The following is a 23,414-nucleotide window of genomic DNA, read 5'->3' as shown; positions in this document are numbered from 1 at the left end:
CCTGCTTAGTGCATTCAAAATAATTATCATCCTTTCCCACTTGCTCTATATCCATCTTACATATCCATCTTACCACTTAAACTCTGCTAACACCCCATTCTCAATCCTGGCCCTTCTGTCTCCAGGAGCTGGGCTACTTTAAAGCCCAAATCAACTCCTGGTAAGCTCAAAACTGACACAGTATGAAGTAAAATTTCCTAACTATGGCTCCTGCTTTGTTTTTCTTGTAGGACAAGGAAAGGAGTTTTTATTTTAACAATTGTATATATCAGCATAGCTCGGAAGCTAGTTCAGATTATGTGCAATAACTGTTTGAAAAAGTAGTAGTTAAATGGCTCAAAAATAAAGAGTATCTAATTTCTTTTCAGTTCCTTTGTTTAGGAAATCAGTGTAAAGACTGCCTCCACTAATTACTGAACATTCAGCTATAGGAGCAGCTGGTTTAAAAAAGCTTTATTTGCTCTAGTTTCCACAAAGAATAACTGTTAATGTGAAATACTAACATTTTAATTATGATCTGACTGTAATAACACAACAGTAAGCCTATGCATTCAGAGAAATATTTTTGTATGTTTTATGCAGTTTGATAAACTCTAAGGCACACTAGTTAAGTTAACTGTTTTTGTTGTTTGTTTTTTTTTCCTTTGAACAATAAACTGTTGGTATGACAACTGAAACTAAGTTTACAAAACTTACTGTTCTTCCAAGGACAACTTTTGTTTGCACTAAAAACTTGTACTGAACTGACATTGCTACTCTTCACTTATATTAAAGTATCAGTTGTTTCAAGAACCTAGATCTCTTCCTTTTTCAGGGGGCAGGGGGTGTGTGTGGGATGATACACGGCACTCTGGAGTGGATGGTACGCTCTTAGAATTCTAACACAACTTTGAAAAAATCATGGGCCAGTACATTTTTAACACCTAATAAAAGACTGTCAGGCTGCCAAAACAAGTATGGAGAAAGCATGTAGGAGGTGCTTACTTAAGTAAGCTGCTTGCTTTTTGCTTAGCATTCCTAGAAAATCTGAGATTGTATTTATCTTGGGCTCGAGCTCTGAAGATGACACTTTTCACACAGATGAATCTGGTGTGGAGATGCCTGTTACAGTGAAATCTGAAGGTACTTACTAGAAAGGCACCATGTTTCCTATGCTCTGAAAGACAGAAGTTTTCCTTCATCTTCAATGGCACTATCAAGACATGTCAGAATCTGAATCCCAGTCCAATTTACTATAAAGTTACCTCATTTTATCATTTATACCTGTGTATATAAGGAAGGGAAAATGCTAGTCCTGTAACAAATATGTGCACTAGAAGGTGCAAGACACACATTTTAGCCACTGGAAGAAGTAATGTACCCACCAGGCAGTAGCTGAATCATGTCACTTATACAAGTTTCGAAAGGAGTTAAGTGTTGACAAAATGTCCGTAATTAGAACTTTCTCCCACTTACATTAATTTTTCTTGTTAAGTTTTTCCAAAAACACCCACCACCCAGTCTCAAGCCCCTGTGCCCCTTATGGGCGTCTGCTTTAGAACAATGAAAGCCAAAAAGGCAACACTGCTGTCTGCATGTGGTATCCCTCCCTATCAAAAAACCCAGCACTCAGTTCACCATAGGGACCATCACGCAGGTCCTTTTATGAGTGCACTTCCATAAACAGACGATACAAGGCACACCAAAATTAGAAGCAGCAAGTTACAATAGTGCTTTGTCCATGTACGACTTAAGTTACATGTATGGTCAAGTCCTGAATACTAATATGAAGGATAATGCTTTTTTTTAAAGTGTAAATTCAAGGCCTTACAGACACAGCACTGAAATACACTTTACTGTCTTTGCTGCTGACTAGTACACACTGCAGTTCTTTTCCAACAAGAACTACGCTTGCTTGCACTACAGCTTCACAAGAAAGCATAAGGGATGTCTCTTTTCCCTTGTAGCTGTTGTAACACACAGACTGTGCATGCTTACCAACTCCATACAGTTGTTACTTGATACTCCAAACTGATACTACAATGCAAATATAAAGGCAGTCTGATGGGCAATCTCAGCAGTGGCATCTTTATGATAACGCTGTAAAAGTCTAACTGCTTTATAAAGGCTTAAGGCCTACATTTTTATTGCAAGATTTCTGTCTTTTCTTAACCAACTGCAGCATAAGCTGTACCTTTACACATTGAGGTGCTGGAGCGTGTTCAGAGGCGGGCAACGAAGCTGGTGAAGGGTCTGGAGAACAAGTCTTATGAGGAGCGGCTGAGGGAACTGGGGTTGTTTAGCCTGGAAAAGAGGAGGCTGAGGGGAGACCTTATCGCTCTCTACAACTACCTGAAAGGAGGTTGTAGTGAGGTGGGTGCTGGTCTCTTCTCCCAAGTAGCTAGCGATAGGACAAGAGGAAATGGGCTTAAGCTGCGCCAGGGGAGGTTTAGACTGGAAATTAGGAAAAATTTCTTTACGGAAAGGGTGGTCAGGCATTGGAACAGGCTGCCCAGAGGGGTGGTGGAGTCACCATCCCTGGAGGCGTTTAAAAAACGGGTAGATGTGGCACTTCGGGATATGGTTTAGTCTGGTCTACCCTTGATTAGTCTAGAGTGGGCTTGGTAGTGTAGGTTAATGGTTGGACTGGATGATCTTAAAGGTCTTTTCCAACCTAGATGATTCTATGATTCTATGATTTTAGGGGAAACAAAATCCAACAGCCATATAACTGCTGAAAAAGTAAGCTCGAAATGAAATACTAACTGATGGCACCAAAAAAAAACGCAAACCCACAAACACCACAGAATAACTAAGCATCCAAATTAATGGACTAAGCTTGAAGACATGAGTAGATTTATTAGGAAAGAAACTTACTTAATATTAAACGTTCAATGACAGAGACAATCAAATTTGTAACAGAAATTCAAAGATACTTTATTTCCATTTCTCGTATATCAAGAAGCTAGGAATAGCTTAGTTGTAAAAATGGGATTCATTTTAGTTCGATTCACACAAATACTAAACATTTATTCTTGTGTTTTAAAGTCCAAGAATGAAAACTTGCAATTAAACACTGAGCAAGCCATGTGTTCAGGTTATGTTGGTTTCTTATCTTAAAAAGTCTTAAAGGAAAAAAAAAGGATACAGGACTTATATTCTCAGTAGCATATGTGCTATTATCAACACATCTTTCTGAACTCTGGGAGGAAAACACAAGTCCTGAATTAAATTTTATAAAAAAAAATTTCTAACTCAACTTTATATTTTTCTACGCCACTACAGCTTTCTTTCACCTCATTTTAAAGCAGATCTTCAGTTTAAGCTGTCTTCCGCTGTCTTCGCAGACTCTTCACGTAGTAGTCCTATAATGCAAAATTTTGGGAAAACAGACAATTAGACAGCATTAAGAGCATTTCGTTTACCATTCCTATATATTGGCCCAGTTGTTAGCTGTCATCTTAACTCTACAAAAACGTCAACATTGAACATGACTGGCTTTAGAAGCAATAATGTAGCATTAATGGTTTAATAATCAAGTGTTTAAGAGTTCCTAGCATAAATAATGAAACTACAATAACAATTTATGTTGCAAGAAGCTCATTTATCAGTTGTACTCTCCATTGTTAGTTCCTTATTTCAGGAATACAACTAAAGACCTTCTGTAAGAGTGAGAAAGCTATGTCAAGAGTGGGGAAAAGAAAGTTCTCCTTTTAATACAGTATTTGTATTTCCTATTGTTTAGCTGTTTCATTTCCAACAAAGTTTTTCAGCATACATTCTTGCCATGAACATTGTAATCATTTGGTGGCATCTGTCTTTGTATTTACATTTGCCTTAGAAGTCTGTTATCAGCCATTCCACTTCTCTGTACTATGGCTGACTGCAAATTCTCCTACACAGTAGGAAATATTAAACACATACCTCTTAAAGACTTGCATTGCATTGAAAGTAACAAGGCGATTATTATGTAGTGTTTATTGCATTTTAAACTCTTTAAAGATATCTAATTCTGGGCAGCACTGCATCCCTACATACAGTTGAAAGAAAATTCCATTCTGTTAACATCAGATTTACAGTATTCACACAATACACAAAAAGTCCTTTTCACTATCTTGAAAATCAAAAACACAACAGTAAGCTTAAAGATTACAGGCAACAGCATTCAAACATGGATGTGGGTAGAGAAAGGAGTACCTGGCATGAGTACCTGCTTAGTTTGACTGAATCCTTGATTTTTAATTTGGCTTTTCATGGGCCGCTCACAACACCAACGCTGTGTGAGGTATGGTAGTCAGCTGCAATAATTCATAAACCCTACACTTCCATCAATCCAATGCTACTGGCTCTCGAGTTACAGAACAAACTGCATTAGAATGCAAGGCAATAAAGCAAAAAAACTAGAAACATCCTTGACAAAGAAATACTAGCAGTTTATATGAAAACAAAGTAGTCCAACATGTGCCTCAAATATTAAGTATTAAAGCAAAAGTTTCTGCTGATGTACCAACACAATATGGACTTAAATACAAAAACAGTTCAACTTTTTTTTTAAAAAAACGATAACAAAATCCCTAAAAATAAAAAAGGATAATTAATTTTTCTATGGTGGCTATATTACAAATATGTCCCAAAGAGGCACACTAATGGGGGCACGAGTCTGCTACAAAATAGCTGAGACAAAACAATGTACCTCAAAATGTTTTGCAGGACTACACTGTCTTTTCCTTCAGAAGGTGCTTTAGTATGTCTTCTTACTTGGCTTAGTTCCATCTTCATCTGTGCATACTTACGCTGCACTGTTAAACAGTAACAAAAAGCCCTAATCAAAGTTTGAAATAATGCACTTACCTCTGCCTGATCTGAGGTCATATCAGATCAGTTTTAATTGGACTGAGTGTCACCTTCAGATTTAATGTCTTCACTGGTCCCATTGACCTCATTCTTAGTATCACTCTCCTTCGAGTCTGTATTTGTGTCTTCACTCTGTTTTTCTCGACTACTGGACTTCATACTACTTTTTTTATCATCAGATCCCCTCTTTTCTGCCATGAAAGAAGACATTGACCATGGATTTCAAAGTAAAAACAAACATTGCACATGTGAGATATATATTGCATACAAAATGGGACAATTACTTTCTATAGCAATAACAGTAATACTCAAAAAGTTACAGAAACAGGCTTCAGACTACCATGCTTGAATGGAGAGGGTATAAAAAAAGGTCAAAGGGGACAGCACAGGGCAGGGAAAAGAGGAGAAAGGACAGACCTCCTAACAGCTACTCAGCTGTCTGTTGAAATACACAAATTGGGGGTAAAGAGGCAGTCAAGAAGTTAGGCAAATGTGTAATATGGCTTCCTTACTTATCATGGGACTCTCTTGTCCCCAAATTTTAATTTATGTGTATGGCCTTCTTTGGTTTACAATTCTCATTAAATACGGTTCTTGAAAAGAGACTGAGAAAAGAGTGATGGGACAATGCATCAGTGCATTATCAAATAAATCAGTATTTGCCAATTAAAAAACAACCTAGCAACCCCAAACAATCAAATACTCAGGGAAACAATATTAAGCACTGCTAGCTTTGAAGGTGGGGATCACAGTGACAAGCAAAATTAACTTTACAGTTTGTCACAGAAGCTGCACGCTTGTCAGCATTATTAATTCTCAATTTTATAAAAACAGCAGTCATTTGTAATCCACTTATTAAAAAGGCTTGGGGAGACAGTTTGGAAGATATATAAAAAGCACTATTTTCCAAAGGCAAAGGAACAGCAAGATGGGAAGGACCCCACAATTCCATCATGAATTGGAAAGCTGACTGAAGAGTTTGCTGCACTGCTGAAAAACTCATCTTTTCCTCAATAATCTTCAAAGAAGGAAGGAAGCCAGAAGTAAAAATATTTCCAGAGGAAGAAAAACATTCAGTATTAGAGCTGCGTGCCTCATCCGTAAATTCAGTATTTGCAAATTTAATAAAAATACCAATTCCTCCTGTATTATTTCACACCATAATAGTCAACCTTTGATCAGGAAAGACACTTTGGAGAGAAAAAAAAAAATAATCTGAAAAACCAACCTCTCGGATGTCATCATACAGAACAACATTCAAGCTCTTTTTTTCTGATTATTCCCTGCTATCCAGGCAATTAAAATAAATAATATAAATATATATATCTCCCCAACACAGGAGCACACAGATCAAACACTCTGAAAAAGCTATTTTAAATAATGTTATCACCTAGACTGGCATAACACACACTTTTATATTCCAGAAGACAAAGTAGAAATTAAGCTTTAAAACAGAAGCAACATCCCAACTTCTTTGTTTTAAAATAGACCACCAAAGGAAGGTGTAAAGCCCCCACACAGAAATGAGGGCAACTGCCTAATGAACACTACTACTGAGGTTTCATCTGAAGCAACACATCCAGTGCACGGTGCTTGGAGAAAGCACGCAGCGATGTCAAAAAGCTAACTGAAGAACTAATAATTTTGTATCTGTCTGCCCTCGGTTTTGCAACTCCGCAGGTAGATTGCACTCTAACTAACCTTGTTAAAAAGTCTTCTTTTTGTGTCTTATAGGTATCTCCGATGCACACGTAGATCCACTGAGGAATAGTAGTCTTGTTTCCCCGCAGAGGACTAGTAGTCAGTCCAATAATCTTATCTTCTGTCCTATGTAGATATGGTAGATCTTAATAGCCCTATGGATGTGCAGTGTGCAGGGTTTTGTTCTGTCTTGTTTGTTTCTTGAATTTGGTCAGGAAGGATAATTTTGTTTAAGGTTAAAAAACTACTATTAAACTGTGGTATGAAAGATGAAACTCTTCTAAAAACTTTAATAATAAAATCGTTTTACCATAGCAAACCTCCAGTTTGCCAAGCAGAACTGAGAAAGCGTATTCAACAAATAGTCCAATAACTGAACTTCTTTAAACTCCTCGAGTATCTGCAAGCAGTTAAGTTCCTCCACTGTATTTTCAATCAGTAAGATGTCTTTCTTTAAAAGTACATACAATTAGTTTGCTGTTGAAACTGTGTATACGATTTCAGCTGTGTTCTATTAGGTATAATGACATAATATTGAGTTTGCTTCCTGATTCAACACATGCACATTTTTCTGATTGAGTTTGTGTGGGCAACAGAGGTGTATTTTGTGAGAATTGTTACCAACATAATGTGAATGGTTTTACTGTTCAGAGAACACAAAAATCAGTCAAGCATAATATCCGGTATTACTGAGGGTTTGGGTGTTCTGACAGTATTTGCTGAGGTTTAATCACTAACATGAAAACATGATCACAAATGTAATTATTTTTATCTAAGTATATGAATCCAGATTAAGAAAGCTAAAGAGCCAAGTTAAAGTGCTCTGGAGGCATGTTCCAGTATTAACCCCTCATAAAATGAAGGTACTTGCAGAACAGATGTTTTCCTTTTCTTAAAAAAACAAAAACAAAAACAAAAAAAAACCCCAAACTATTTATTCCACCTGCTCTGAAGTTCGTTTACTTGAACAGTAGTTGCGTTCTGCTGGTTTATATCAAGTTAATGCTCAGATGGTGTTTATGGCTGGCAGGCTCCCTCCTTTAGTAAATGTATCGCTGTTCCTGAAACTTGAGTCGGAAATTAAGTGTCTCCATTTCTATACATAATTTTTTCTTACAATCTTAAAGGTCGCTGTATTCCACTGTATGTTAGCGAACAAGAAGCCAGGACTTCTGGATTTTCAAAGTATGGCACTAATTTAATGTGTAACAGTAGGCAAGTCTTGGGCAACTGTGCCTTGCTTTTTTCCTGTTAAGATTCATGTTTGTAAAGCAGTTTGAGATTTCAAGATGAAAGGCACTACCATGAGTAGTTACAGCCAGGCCTTTGCTGCTTACTTTTATAATTGCAGATCAATGGTGGATCTAAGGCAATTCGATTCTGAAGCCAATATTCCCAATGGAGCAGTAAATGTAGTAAGTTAAGACTTAACTTCTACATTACTTCTTTTTGGGCAAACAGTACAGCAGGTAGCCAGCCACACACTTCAGATAGCTTTAGAGGTTCATGTATCTACTTAACTACCTACAACACCATATTGTGAATGTGAAGATGTAATGGTGTTTACAGCTTCATCATGGAAATTCAATGCTTGCTTGTTAAATACTATTGGTTTGGTTTTTTCCCTTTCCCCCCCCCTCTTTTTTTAATTAAAGATTTTCCCAACAAAGGGAACACAAACTTCTTCAGTATTACAGTCCTGCTCTAAGGCCTATTTGTGTTTCTACAAATGTTACCATTACATAGTCAAAAAGGGGAATTGATTTTCCCAGGTGCAATTTTCATCACAGCTCATAGCATCACCTCACTGTTCTCATTTCTGGAGGAAGAAAGTAGCAAGCAGCAAATAAAATGGCCAGCAAGGAAATCAGTCAAGTTAAAACTAAAAATATTGAGATGCTGAAGAAAGTTCACTAGCTCCTCTATTTATGGAAGGATTAAGGAAAGAACTGAAAAGCTGTTAAGCTCAAAAACAGACCAAATTTGAATAAATAAGAACAGTTATTTATATGCATAGATACACACAGAATACTGAATAGGACATTCTTGACTAAGCACCAGAAATCTGTTCATAAAGTAGGCAAAATAGGCACAGTATCAGGTGGGAATAAAGTAACAAAATGGACAGATACAGGCTACAATACTGAATGTGACTTTAAACACTACGGATCAGTTCCACTACCAATGAGCAAGCAGCTAAAAGCCACTTGCTTATAAAGGGCAAAGCAAAATGAGAGAAGAATCAATACTAAAGATGCACCGTAGTATAAACCAGAAAAATTAAAACGGTCCAAGGAAGTCAGGCAAGAAAAATACATGAAGCATTACCAACATTTTGGAAGTAATCCGCTGGATAAATATGGGAAATGAAGGATAGGGCAAACAGGCCTATGCAATCCAGAAACATGCACATAGCACCTTTCATTCCAGAGAACCTCAAAAGTACCTTAGAAACATAACAGAATTGTTTCATCCGTTACTGACGGTCAGCTCTAATAGTGAAGTGGGGTGGCTGTTTCAGACTGGACATTAGTCAGCACCCCGACAGAGGCACTAGTTTAAGACAGAAGTTAGTATTACATTCCTCCAGAAGTTTCAAAAGACTTTTAAAGGGGGAAATTTAGCAGTAACAGTGAATTAGTATCTTTTCACAGAATGTGAATCTGTGGTGTTCTCTCTGTAGCTCTTTTTAATCCTACTTAAACGTAAAGCTTCTGAACACCAGCCTCTGATGAAGCAGTGAGTCACCATCAATGCTGTTGTACATGGCCATGTAGTGCTATAAAAGCGTTCCAAGGACTAATACAGCATGCCTTTGAGACTCACCTGAATACTGACTACGCAAATCTCACTTCATTAAAAAAAAAAAAAAAAAAAAAAAAATCCAAACACTGCCCCCCCCCCAACCCCAGTAACCAACAAGGGGGAAGAGCAGGAGGTTGGGGAGAGAGCATGCAATTGTAATTTAGAACATTACAGAAATTCTGCAAGATTTATCTTGGACTGCATTCATAGACTAGAAAAAAAACCCTTAAAAGCACTGTTAAAGAAAAATAAAGGAAACGTGATAGTGTAGAGAAATAATAGATTCTACAGGTGAAAAACCAGCTACCAGTCTCCCACAAAACATGTACCAGCAAAGGGTAATTACAGAAATATCTGCTAACAGTAGGAATAGAAGATATTCACTCTTATGAAAATGTGATTACAGGCTTATGTTTTTCTAAAGGTAAACAGTCAACAGGTCTTAAGATACATCAAAATCCTCGCACACTTAATTTGCAGACAAAGTGGTAAGCTTTTAATAACTACTGTAACAGATAAGAGGTGGACACTGGGGTGTACATACGCACACACGTGCATTAACAATAACTGGAACAAACAAAATGTTTAAAATTGGTTAACAGCAACATACACAGCTTATAAAACCAGATCTGATCTGATGCTAAGAAGAACTTTCAAGTCACTCACTGAAAGACTAAGAGCTTTTGAGACTTTAGGCAAAGAGTAGTTTCAGAACTTGATACGAACTCAGTCTTCACACAAACATACCTTTTTCTTTTGACTTCCTGTCTTGTTCTCTCTCTCTGCTTTTGCTTCTGTGCTTGTAGGATTTCCGATCCCGGCTTTTTGATCGTCTCCTGTCCCTACTGCGAGACCTATGTTTTCTTTCTGATCTATCGTGACTTCTGCTTCTTCTTCGGTCACGACTCCTTAACATTCAGAGAAAATTTCAAAAATGTGTCAGCTTGTATTTTCTAACTCAGAAGATAAAACAGTAAACCAGTAGCACTTTCTAATACATGGATTATTTGCAGAAAACAAATATTTAAAACAAGCCTTAGCATACCATATATAAATATTTCTCAGCACACAAGACCTGGCTTCATATTCCCTTCTTCATTTACTCAAACATTCAACCACACAGCTTAAAAATATCCGCTACTATGAATTGAAGACCAACTTAAGGAAAAAACAAGACCCTGTTCTTTGGGAGCATTTATCTACTCAAAACTCCCTCGTAAGACCAATTCCACCACAATGGTGTCATCTACTTCCAAAAATGGAAAGAAGACAGTGAACGTGCAGCAAAACTTTACTCCTTAGAATGAGTAAAGTATGTCTTCACTTACAGGTAAGAACAGTGAAGCTGACAAATCAGTGACGTGACCCAGGCTGACAGATCAAGTCCCCATGAGATTTTTACATTTTGCAAAGTTACATGAAAATACTCATGTGCACACACACACACGTGTACCTGCTTCGCCTTCTTTCTCTGCTTCTTGATCTTTTGTGGTCTCGTGAACGGCTGCATCTTCTGTCAGATGTTCTGCTTGAATGTCTACTCCGTGAACGACTCCTTTTACGTCTCTCTCTATCACGAGCCCTCTCTTTTTCCTTTTCTTCTTCTTCACGTCGTCTCTTCCTTTCCCTCTCTTCTCTTTCCCGTTCCCTCTCTTTCTCTCTCTCTTCTCGTTCTTGTTTCTCTTTTTTTAACCTGTCATCACGGTCAGGTTCTTCTGTTCTTTTTCGTAACTTTTCCTTAAAAAAAAGTTCACAGAAAGAAATGAAGATTAATCAAGATAAATCACTCAATATAACTTAGTTTATGCATTCTGAGGACATAGAAGCTTAAGCTTTTAAAGTATTTCAGGTTTGTGGGTTTTCTTCCCCCAAACAAAGGACGGCCTACATAGAAGCACTTTCTAAAATCCCTGAAATGGAAATCCTTTCTCTTACAAAACTGTTTTTACTTGTCATTCTCACAAGAACAGAGTTTAGAAAGGCCACAAAAAATTCCCACCTGAATTTACATCTTTGCTTATATCTAGTGTAATCACATACAACAAAGAACGTCAGTGCAAGCACAATGCTAAATGTGCAGTGGGATTCCATTTAATTCTTATATACCATCTTTGGAGTATTTCACCCACTTGAGAAAGTCCACTGGACAGCCTTTTGTTTACCATAGGAAGCTTCCAAGCAATTTTTTTTTTTTTATGTTCAGTAACTGAAGAGATGCTTACTTTTAGATCTTCTACAGTAGCTTTTATTTTGGCATAACCCATGTGCTGCTTTCCCATCAAGTGGTCATCTACCCTGGACTGTGCATCTCCTACAATTAAAAAGGCTCCACAAACTTCACAAACTTCCATTTGCTTTTCTTGGGCTGCAAAGCTCTCAATTGTCTGCAAAATAAAAACATTCCATAAGCCAAAAAAAAAAAAGTTTTAGCCAGAAGCCAGTAAAGAGGTTTAGAACTTTATTCATAGTATTGTCAAATCCTAGACACTAGTGAAAGCTGAGAATCATAACTGCATGCTTTGCCTTCAGAGCACTGCACCTAGTAGGATTAACAGGGCAAAAATAGGCTATATATGCCCATTCCTCTTAAGCCACAAGGAAAGAGCCAATTAGAAAATACACAAAACAAACCTTATTCCTCACTGCAAGGGATTAATATGTGTATAGCCGTATCTGCAGCTTCTTTGCAATCTCGGGATTAAGGGAAAAAAAAAAAAATCAGTTTTCTCTTAAGATGGTTTCTTTGGCATCAACTGAAATGTCTGGAGCTGCAGAGTAACCATGGAATACGTCTCAAGGAACAAAGAGGCTAGACTATCCCATGAAGAAATATGAAAAGGAACGCTGGGCTTCTATTTGAAAGGATGGTGGTGAAATTAACTCACTGTTTCAACAGACATACCAGAAATACACCAGAATTTCACCATAACCCCAAGTGATTATTGCTGTGCAAAATTCATGAATCCTATAGTATGGACACAAACACTACTGCCAGCAACATTTAAGAACTTTTAAAAAATAAACCAGGAATCACAGTCCAAGTATATTATTAAACACCAAAATATAACGTTTAAACATAAGCTCTTTTTTTTTTTTTTTTTTTTACAGGAACTTGCTACTTAACACATTACCTTTGGCTTCTGTAGCTCTCAAAGTCAGACAGATGCCTGTCCCTAGTCACAGCCCTAACACAAGGGCTTTCTCTAACACATTCAGATTGGCAATTCAGTGAAATAACATTGTGGAGGCTACACAGCAAAGTTCAGCTGAGACCTGAACTAGAGTAAGACGCAAGCTCACCTCCAGGACTGCTGTGTAAATAACTTCATAATTTGTGTGCATGAAACTCACTCTCAAGGTAGCATGCTAAATCAACACACTTGATTAACACATTTAAATGTCATGTTATTGTCTAACAAATTCTGCATAGAACTTGCATGCCTTAGTTAAGGACAAGGTTATTAAGAACGTACTGTTGCACCAAATTTTGAAATAAACCTGACAGAACTACAAAACACATTACTTACTGAAGTTGTAGACCTCAGCAATTCTCTCTCTTCCTTTAACTGCTCAACAAGTTTCATCATTCCTTGTGCCTCTTCCACCTTCCCTTCTGAACCTAGTTCTTCAATCTAAAGGACAATAAAAAAAAAAAATCAACTACGATTTTTAATCAAGTAACAAAAACAAGAGATCTCTCTTATAGGGGGTAAGAAAACCTCACCTGTTGTAGAAGTACATCAATTTTGTCAGTTAACACCTGAATCTTCTCTTCATTTTTACCGGTAGGTCCTGCTCCCTGCCAAACAGTACAAGTGGGGTTGTTTGCGGGTTTTTGTTTTAGTTAAAATAACTTTAAAACACACAAATGTATGTCTTTTCATATTCTGGAGGCAATTCAGGAATAACCTCCTCCTGCCTCTTCTCCCATGAAGTCCTACTAGTAATAGTCTAGCTAAGATAAAACACTCCTCAACACAGCTTACTCCCTCTTGCTGAGTGAAGCAAGTTCTAGTCACACTAATTCCTCCTAAATCAACAAAAACGTTCAAGACCCTGGCCCATAAAAGGTAAGACATCTGAAATCAAAGGCCTAAATTTAAACTCTGAAACTGCCATGCAGCTATTGCATATCTTTGCAGACACTCAAGTATGACTTAGAAGTTCCATGGGCTCTGAAATTTAACTTCTGAGCATAAATGCAGGAAGAATCTCACTTCATCCAAAATGTACTTGTTAGTAGTGTCCTCTCTGTAGGCTGCCAGAACAGACTTACATTTGCTTCCCCCACAACCTTTGCTCTAATCCACAGCCAATAAGCTCTCTTGACTGAAGATACTGTCCACAGCTCCTTCTGAAGCAACTGGACTTTGCACGGAATAATTAATTGGGGCAGTAAAAAGGAGCAAGGCTGCCCTAGCAGTCAGGAAACTGTCAGAGCACAGGCTACAGTCACTGCTCCAAATCAATCAGGGGACAAGAAAAAACAAGTGGAGTAAACATGCAAAATTTTTCTCCCAGTTAGTTAAAGCTTTTCATTTACAACTGTCTAATATGCAGCTTGGAACTGAGAGTTGCACAGAAGCATCTCTTTCTCAAACTTCCATGATTCCATCACTGCCTGCCAATGGTGGTACTGGAGCAGAAAGAGGCCACTGCCTAAGGGTGGCAGCTGACAGGGGGATTTAGCTCCATCAGCTGCTGAAAGACCCAGTACTTCCCCTACTTCAGTAATATCACTGTGATACAGCTTACTAGTGGAGGGAAGGAGGAACATGCAACTAAGGGAGAGAAGGTAAACTGAGGTTAACAGCGTAAAGACAACGCTTGACAGGACTAATGTTCCAGGGTGGAGAACAGATACCGATTCTAAGGAAACAGAGACAGGGAGAACAGAGAGGGACTCTTGCTGACTGTGGAGCCACCTGGCGTGTCCATTAGGGCTAGAGGCAATCTGCTGGCTAACAGATGAAGAGACTTACCTAATGGGAATCTTCTAGAAAACAATATATTTTACCCAAAGAGGCAAGGTAAAGAGAACATGAAGACACTATCTAGAAGAAAAATTGCCTTAATGTTCTTCCAGACTCACCCCAGATGACTGTTGATTCTGTGACAGTGCCAAACGAGCATGGCCTCTTCGAATCCTGCGTTCTACCTCTGCAAGTAAGCTTTGTAAATAGCGTAAGAAGTCTCTTTCATAGCCCACTTTCATAAAACGAGAGCTCTTCTCGTACCTGGTAAAATATTTTAAAAACGAAGACTCACGTCACTCTATAATATATGAAAAATAAATAATAAAACCTGCAATATTATAAATTCTTGCTCAAGGTAAGAGAGTTTTATACATTTAAATAAATGTTTACATAAATCAAAAAGCAATTAGTTTCTCATGGTTGGGTTGCTTTTAGGAAGTTTCAAGCATGCTAGAAACAGTATTTGCATTAACATATCAACCAACATACTTACTGTTTACGTAGATTTTCATCGTGAATTTTTTCACAAGGACCTGAAAAGACCACACAAAAAGTTTAAGCTTGCATTCTTGAATGCTGTATTCCCACTCCATCAGCATTTGTTTGTGCACCATGATAGAACAGAGTTATAAACACTTCCCAGGGACTTTTATGCCCGCCTTTCTGCTTCCTTTGCTTGGCGTTTGAAAGACATTATTAAAGAAAAAGAATGCCAATATGGTTTAGTAATTATAAAACCAAAGGAGATTCTGAATGACAGTCTTCATATAAAATAGAATTTCCAGACCAAGTTCTACATCAGTAAAACTACACAAACAAAATAAGACCTTAAACACCTGGGGCCTTAAAAAACAAACCAACCAACCTACAAAAAAAATGACATATGGCTAATTTAACCAAGCACTTTCTCAGCTCCAGTGTTCTTTATTACAAAGAACTGGCTACTTAAAACGTTGATCTTCAGAGTAAAATTAGGGCGTATGTGGCCTGAGTTCATGAAGGTAATCATGTTAAAATTCCCCACCTTATCAAACTTTTCAACAGAGTTGGAAATTAACACTAAGGGAAGAATCCTGTTTTTCCCAGTTACTGTCTCCAAACTACATGTAGTCCACATACCAACCCTTGAAAGCTACGAGTAATTTAGAGATCGCCTTCAGTAGTAACTATTACAGTAAACAAGTCTGTAATGTAAAGAAGCTCAAACATGTATACTCACACAAAAATAAGTTAAAACCCTGCCCACGTAGAATAAACCAAACTAGAAGCCAGCACTTCAGGAGGAGAAAATCACCCCACACCCAATAATTTAGCTTACACTGTAAGGAAAAAAATTAAAGTTTTTTCACTCAGAGGAACTAGGATCTGCAATAAATATTGCTCTTAACATACTATATCACTAGCAATCCTTTAAAAAGAAAAAAGCCTATTTTCTAAGTGTTTTGACAGAGATTAAACAATAAAAATGTAGTTGGCAAACAAAAGTTCAACTGTAATTACATGTAAGTGAATAAAAGTTACAAGACTTACAGACTTACCTAAATCAGAACGGGTATTTGTAAATAATTCAGCTGGGCAAAAGCCACAAAGGTAGTATTTACAAACCTGACAGAGAAGAAAGAAACAGGCATCATTTTTTTTTTTCCTCGTGAATTAGCAATTTTACGTAATCAATTCTATTTTCTAAAATACAGTGTAAAAATTCCCCTCGCACACTGCAAAATTTCTGAAAATTTTACACAGGTACGTCCTCAATCTTTGTGCTACTTGGTAGCAGTACGTGTTACAAGGTACATCTTAACAACAAAACACCAAAATTCTTACTTTCCATTGCAATAATGCTATTTTTTAAATTTACTGCTAAATATTTAAGATCACAGGAAAGTGTCATCTATTTGTAAATACAACATAGTATTTGGTATTTCCAAAGGAATTAAATCAGATTGGACTATTAAAAAAGTTACCAGAAATTCCTTAACTGTGAAAACCTACAAGGGGTGAGAATGTCTGCCATGGAAGCATGAAAGGCAGTTCCTCTTAGCTCATCTGTAACAATTTTGTGTTCAGCCTTCATTTCTTCAATGCTACTGGCTTGGAGAACAGGAGCCATCAGCATTCAAACTTAAGGTACTGTCTTGAGGATTCTGACGTCAATTAGAAGACTTAAGAACACACATAACTATCCAAAAGCTTCCCCATTCCAATGCTTTTAAAAATCCCTACTTTAAGAATGATATCCAAAGAGACATTGTATACCTCTTAAGGCGGACACAGAAGACATCAATTTTAACCTGGTTTCCTGCCAACTAAAAAAGGATTTGTTTTGTTTCTACATAGCCTATTTTTACATTAGCAAGTCAGGTTCTTTTTGATAACAGAAAAATACCACCAGGTAGTCAGGGGAAAAAAAACAACCTGGTAGCCTAGCCAGTAAATACTTAACATATGATGGGATAAAACCAGCTTTTGTTAAAAAGATTATTCACTCTCACCCACGAACATGGGCTTAGCTAGTCAAATTGGTCAGTTCTTGAAGTTCATACACAGAACTATCTCCTGTCTATCCATCAGAACAGCCAAAAAGATAAAATCAGAAATACTTTCACCTAACTTCATAACCTATCTTAAGTAATTCATTCTTCAACAGACCCTTTCCCTAGACATGATTGCCATTAACTGTCAATCCAAAACTAGCCTGGACATTCTTCTAACATCTCTTTTATGTTACACCAGTTTCTAATATTTGGCAAATCTAGTAATGGGTACCATGTATTACAACCTAGTTCTAATATGCTCACATACATTGTGGACAAAGATTTACGAGGTATTATTTCCTAAGATACATTTTGAACTATTTTAACAAACGGGTGAGGAGAGAGACCCAAAACTGACCCCACACCAACACCTCACTGAAATGCCTGTGACACCAGTTGATCAAATTAGATCAGTCTGATTTATTTTTCCATGCTAACTGCCAGACTGCAAATCAGACTGCAGAAATTAAAACTGGACTGACTGCTTTACAGATTACATAGAAAAACAATCAAGCTTTCTACTGACAAGCCATGGACACACAAAAAAACCCCCCAAACCACCCCAAACCAAACAAAATCTCTTTTATTACACAATTTGAGTACTTCTGTGATCCAGGTTATGACACTGTAGCACCTATCTGAAGCAATTTATCAAGAATAGTTAAGAAAACACCACACAAAAGCACAATTTTTTTTCTTCTCAAAAAGCAAGGAGAAAGTTACAAGACAAAATCTGGTTTCAGAATCTGCTCTCTTCTCTGAAAGCTGCAATATCCCTTGTTTCAATATCAAGTTGTTTCAAGGGAGCCGTTTCTGGGAGGAACTCCTGTACTAGTCAACAGAAATATAGTTTCTCTCTACACTCTCTTTCTCCTCCATTTTCTCATCCTCACATCCAAGTATTAGGGTCAGTGAAAAGGCACTTCCCCAAAACAATTTCAGGGGTGGATTAGACAATTTCCTAAGACACAAAGAGCACAATAATGGTCTGACCATATTATGCTGTAAAAGAGTTGTAGAACATCTTCTATAAGCTCAAAAATTATGCAAACTGGCCTGTAATGGCTTTGAAATAAGTAGTAACAAAAGGAGCAAAAGAAAAGTTACTAGAGGCAAAAGTATGATGGGGGCGGGGGGGGGACAGGGACTAAAACACCAGAAATAATTAAAATGATTTTATGAAGCAGCACTGCTAGGAAAAGCCTCCTCTTATGAGCTGATGGTTACAGCCAAAAACTGTAGTGACCAATACTAAAATATGCAGCTTAAACATGTGTCACACACTGTATTAATTATTTATATATTAAGACCCCCAACAACTAAAACCACACACACTGAAAAGTTGCAGTAATTTTCTCCTAACTAGCTCTGGATGCTATGGCACCCGGTGAATTCCTTGACATGCTCTCCTAAGAGGCAGCCTGCAGAGAAATACTTAGATAAGAGTGGTTCAGATTAGTGCGTCTGCAGCAATTTTCTCCCTCTCTCATACCCATTTCATTATGCTCTTCAACTGATTTTGCTTCAACAGAGAAACACTACTCGAGAGAATCTTGCAGCTATCTTGAAAGGTATCATTCTGGCTTAGCTTCACGGTGTGGTACGTCAGCCTTGACAAACTGTAGATGCCAGTCAGGTGTGCTTACAGTCACTCTTAAGTAGTCAATGATGAGCAAAAATAGAAAGGGCCAAGAAACGGCTGAAGCATCACAGAGCCATTAAAGGACTGAAACAGAGCAATACGCTTCAAATGGCATTACTCATCCACAGCTTATCAAAGTGCTGCACTTAGCACAAGTCAGAAGTAATATGGAAATACATTCCATATTTGCAGAAACAGAGCAACAGGCAATTTAGTACGGGTATTTACCTATGCAGGTAACAAGCACTTATTCCTTTTTGCCAATTATTCTGATGACTCTGCTACCAAGAAAGTGGAACAGTGAGGAATGTTACTGTCAAACTACTGCAGCAAGATTAGCCATAGCTTGTGTCTCAAAGCCGTTGGGTCTCACATTTCATGAGACACTAGAACAAATACAGACACTTGGAACTTTCCACTTCATCTCAAATTCGCTAATCCTTGAAATCTCTTGAAGGTGGGAATATAGTATGCTTCACCTCAAAGTTGACTAAGCAAGAATGGCTAGCTCTTCCAGAGTTTGTGAACCAATTCAAAGCTTTCCTATATCACGACTATCTCATTAATACTTCTACATTAACATGTTCCTCTTCCACAGGAAATTATTTACTGATGAAGCATCAGTATAACTGTAATAAACAATTATGTAAGCAAATCCCTTTAGGCAGACAATTCCTAATAAAAAGGCTGACAATAAAATCCAGCAGGTTATGGCTTACAAAAAAACCCTAGAAAATTCCTTCATATAGATGAATTATTTGAAACCATTAAAGTTCACATGTAACCTTCCATTACTAGTATTGTTCCAAAACAAGTAACACTTAGTCCTCACCTCCTGGAGGATTAAATTCTGAGATTCTATCTCGATGCAAACCAATTCAGGTCTTTGCATAACAAAAATAAAAGTGTAACACATCATAAATAGCTAATATTATCAAATCATATTTTAAATACAGAACCTACCTTTTGAGAAACTGCATTCCTATAGGTGATAATTGCTCACAGTCATTTGTTCGTAACAGCCCTCCACCCCTCCCCACTTTCTGAAAACACTGAATTTACCTCAAAGGTAAATCACAATCTCAAAGCCTTATAGTCAATGCTGGGCTTTCTTGTGCCACCAAACAGCCTCAGAACTCTTACGCAATTGCTCTTTCCACATGAACTTGGTTTTGTATAGGTGGCATATTAAAGCAAGAAAGTATGAATCAATAAATTTACTATTCCAGAAGTATACTTTGTCTACAGATATGACAGTAAGCAGAAAGACTAAAATATATGATACTAGTAATTTCTGTCTGCATACAAACCAGAAAGCCTTTATGCCAAAACTAGAATTATCACAGAATCATAGAACGGTTGGGTTGGAAAGGATCTTTAAAGATCACCCAGTCCAAGCCTCTGCCATGGGCAGGGACACCTTTCACAATCATCTAAGGACATGCTGCAATATTGAAATATACAGCAACCGGGAGATTACAGGCTTTAATAATGTCGAAGTTTTAAAGAAAGAACTTAAGCTCTACAAAAGGCTTTACAATACATGACCAACATGTTTCACTAGAACAGCAAATAAACGCTCAGCTATCACACACTGCTTTCACACCTTCAAAAGAACCTACTCCTATCTTCTATTTCATTGCATCTTCCATACAGTTTTTGATATCCACCTAGATGCAGTTTACAAATGATAAAAGAAAATAGAGATGAGCTTGTTTTGATAACCTTCCATATCTAAAACTGATGAAATGTCACACAAAATCCTAAACTTTGGTAGGACTACAACATGCTTACATTGAAAAGGCTACACATTGATGTATGTCAATTTTACAAGAAATGACATTAGCATACATATTTCATCTGAAAAGCAAAATAGCAGTCAAGCAGATGTATTAATATTACTATTTGAACCTTATCTGCATTTCCTGTCTTTTAAAACATATCAGCATTGCAAATTTAATCTTTAGGTGATGCAGGAAACCCAACTGAAACACCGGTTTTAACAGCAATAGGGTTTTTTATTAACTCATCAGTTTACTATAGGAATCTATGAAAACATTCCTTTCAGAGAGGTTGCATTTAATTATGGTCCTATAAACTTCACAAATGGTTGGACTTGATGGGTCTTTTCCAACCTAAACGATTCTATGATTCTATAAATAAAAGCAGGAGCAGAGCAAACAGCAGCAGTTCTTGCAAGACTGAAGTCTTGACCCTGAGCCTGTAAATTTCCCACTGGCCTCAGACACAGGACAGCTCTCCACTTCCTAAATTGTCAAAGGAGGACTGGGAAGAAGAGACAGGGCCCTGTTTCTGAAACAACAAAACCGAACAACAGCTTAGAGTATAGTGAATCTCTTCAGCCTAAAATTAAAAAATGTACTCATTTGAAGATGAAATAATCTGAACTTGATTAAAGAGAATGAGGCAAAAAAATGATATAACTCTCATTTGAAAATGTGAAAATCCCACCTTTGTATTTAAGATGCAATTTAGAACAGCCAAAAGCAAGCACTTCTCCATCCTCCCAATTCAACAACCTCCCAAGAAAATGGGGGGGGGGGGGGGGGGGGGGGAGCTAAATGCTTTTTGCACTTAAACCACAAAATTCCTATGACACAGGTAATAAATAAACTATTGTAACTGTGACACTTTCTTTTAACATATACCGTAACTCAAAAAAATACATCATGAGCAAGTGGAGGGGGAAAAAAAAAAAAAAAAATCAGCAGTGTTCATCTCTCCCAAAGAAGCAGCTATAGGAACTTTGGAACTACCGTTGATTTTTTTGTAAAATAACTTACAATACAACTACGATAGGTATCACTAAAAGTCATCATTCATTAAAGCTCAACCGTACCTGGGGAGAAACCTCACTCCAAAGTAATAATAATTTAAAAAGTCTTATTTGAGCTATTTATTGCAGAAAACTAAAACTAACGAATCACCACATTAACAAGAAATACGTAAGTACTACTAAACAATAGTACTGTTTAGGTTAACACCCCCCCCAGGAGCTGTAGAAGTCTTTTGACCAAGAAAGTACAGAAGGAATCAAGCTTTTCTTAGCAAAATCCTCAGTTTCAAAAGTCTTAGGTTCTTCCTTCTGCTGCAACCTCCAGATAGTTAAGTCAGGATGCCTGTGCCCTTGTGTTTCCTTCCCCAATACCGCACTCAGGAAGAGATCCAGAGACACTTGTCTTCCAAACTACTAACATCTGTCTCATCTCCCTTCGTGCAAGCCAGCAGGCTTCTACTCAGAAAAGCAGCATTCCACAATCCCCGCCCCCAACAAAAACCATTTATTTTTCTTTTCCCCCACGGGAGATCTCAGCCACAAACAGGCCTCTCAGAAACCCCCTATTCCCGTCTATCGACACTCCGTGGAGAACACGCCGCGGCGAACACAACCTCCCCCCCTTGCGCCGAAACCCAAACACAAGGCCTCTCTCCTCCCAGCGGCCCAAACAACAGCGCAAGCCCTCTCGCACAACCTTGCTAAGGCGGGATCCTCCTCCCTCTCGGCTACTCGGTTCCTCCTCCTCGACTTAAGGCTCTGCGAGGTTCCCGCGCAACGGCCCGGACCTAGCCCGCCCCGCGGCCGCCATGCAGGAGCCCCGCAGCCACGGGCTCCGCACGGAGGGCCCGCCCCGCACCCCCGCCAAAGCCCGGGGAACCCCCCCCCCCGCCATGGCCGGCACCTCATCCCTTCCCCCCGCCCCCGCTGCTGTCCCCGGGCCGGGAGAAGCTGTAGGCCCGCACCCGCGGTCCGTGTCGCTACGACAAAACCCCGGCCCTGCGAGGGGGATGGGAAGGAGGGAGGGGAGAGGCGGCTCCGCTTCACTCACGCTCTCGTGGTCCCACCGCACGTTGCTGCGCTTCTCATCTGGGGCCAGGTTTCTGTCCCGGCCCATAAGCTCATCTAGGAGCTGGGCGGCCGATATCATCGTGTCCTCGTGGCCGAATCCCCCCTCGCCAAACACCGCCGCCGGCTCCGCCGCCGCCTCTCCTCCCCGACCGACCGCGCCGCCGCTGAGAGTGACAGAGACAAAATGGCGGCGCAGCTTCTCGCCCTGCCCACAATGCACCGCGCGCCTCCTAACCGCCTCTGGGGCCTGGCGGAGCGCGGCCCGGGCCCGCCGGCGGCCTCGCGTAGGGGCGGCCGCCGCGCTCCTCACCGCCCGGGGCCTGCCCTAGTCGCCTCGCTGCGGAGGCCGGGACGGCTCCCGGTTCGCGATGACGGCGGGGGAAGAAAAACAGGGACGGGGCTGGTCCCCTTCCCGCGGCCCGGCCTGGGGGTGTCGCAGTGTGCACGGCCGCTGAGGGGCCCGACGGGCGAGGGGGTGCCGCCACCGGGAAATACCGCCACAGAGAAATACCGCAGCCGTGCGAGGCCGGGTGTGAGGGGCGCCGGGAGCCGCGCAGGCCGGCCTCCTGGCCCGCGGGGTGTCATGGCGCTGGGGAAGCTGCCTTTGCGAGGCTCTTCGTGGCTGGAGGCAGAGGACGCAGGCCTGGGCAGCACTCGAGGGTTATCATGGCCGCCCCTCCCCCCCCCCCGCTCCCTGGCAGGGTCAAAGGCACCAAAACCATCCCTGATGCACCGTTACTGACCTCCTGAGTGCCTCCAGCAGTGGGTATTCCCTTAGGAATTACACCAACACCTTGGGGCAAAAAAGTCCCTCAGCTCTAGCCTAAACCTTACTGTTGAATCTTGGAACCAGTTTCTGCTCATTTTGTTGGGTTTTTTTTCCCCTTTCTAGATGTGATTTTGTACCTCATTTTTACTGAGTTTCACGTACCAGTTTTCAACTATTTCCCAATTACCCAAAATTATTTTGAACATGCTAAGTGCATGAACTTAATCAAATTTTTAGGTTGGTTTTCTTTTAAGAGCTTGAAGTCTGTTTTTGCGCTGATCCTGTA

General features: G+C 39.3%; 1 protein-coding gene across 5 annotated transcripts; it reads right to left on the bottom strand.

Moving 5' to 3' along the window:
- Positions 1-2,867: 2,867 nt before the first annotated feature.
- On the bottom strand, positions 2,868-22,503 carry LUC7L3 (LUC7 like 3 pre-mRNA splicing factor). Of its 5 annotated transcripts, XM_075720178.1 has the most exons (13): positions 22,340-22,503; positions 15,854-15,920; positions 14,809-14,848; positions 14,432-14,576; positions 13,064-13,138; positions 12,867-12,971; positions 11,562-11,723; positions 10,793-11,076; positions 10,087-10,247; positions 4,884-5,024; positions 4,673-4,778; positions 4,190-4,255; positions 2,870-3,344 (listed from the first exon to the last, which is right to left on the bottom strand). In XM_075720178.1, exons 1-12 carry the CDS (start codon positions 22,436-22,438, stop codon positions 4,231-4,233), a joined length of 1,410 nt encoding a protein of 469 aa, XP_075576293.1. In that variant the 5' UTR covers positions 22,439-22,503; the 3' UTR covers positions 2,870-3,344; positions 4,190-4,230. The 5 variants fall into 5 exon arrangements, with proteins under 5 accessions (XP_075576292.1, XP_075576291.1, XP_075576293.1 ...); XM_075720177.1 differs by having other exon boundaries at positions 2,868-4,255; XM_075720179.1 differs by lacking the exon at positions 4,190-4,255.
- Positions 22,504-23,414: the final 911 nt, after the last annotated feature.

The sequence above is a fragment of the Pelecanus crispus genome, chromosome 12 (assembly GCF_030463565.1).
Source record: "Pelecanus crispus isolate bPelCri1 chromosome 12, bPelCri1.pri, whole genome shotgun sequence".
Lineage (NCBI taxonomy): Eukaryota > Metazoa > Chordata > Aves > Pelecaniformes > Pelecanidae > Pelecanus > Pelecanus crispus.
The sequence above is the reverse complement of the archived record's forward strand: the minus strand, read 5'-3'. Positions and strand labels throughout refer to the sequence as shown.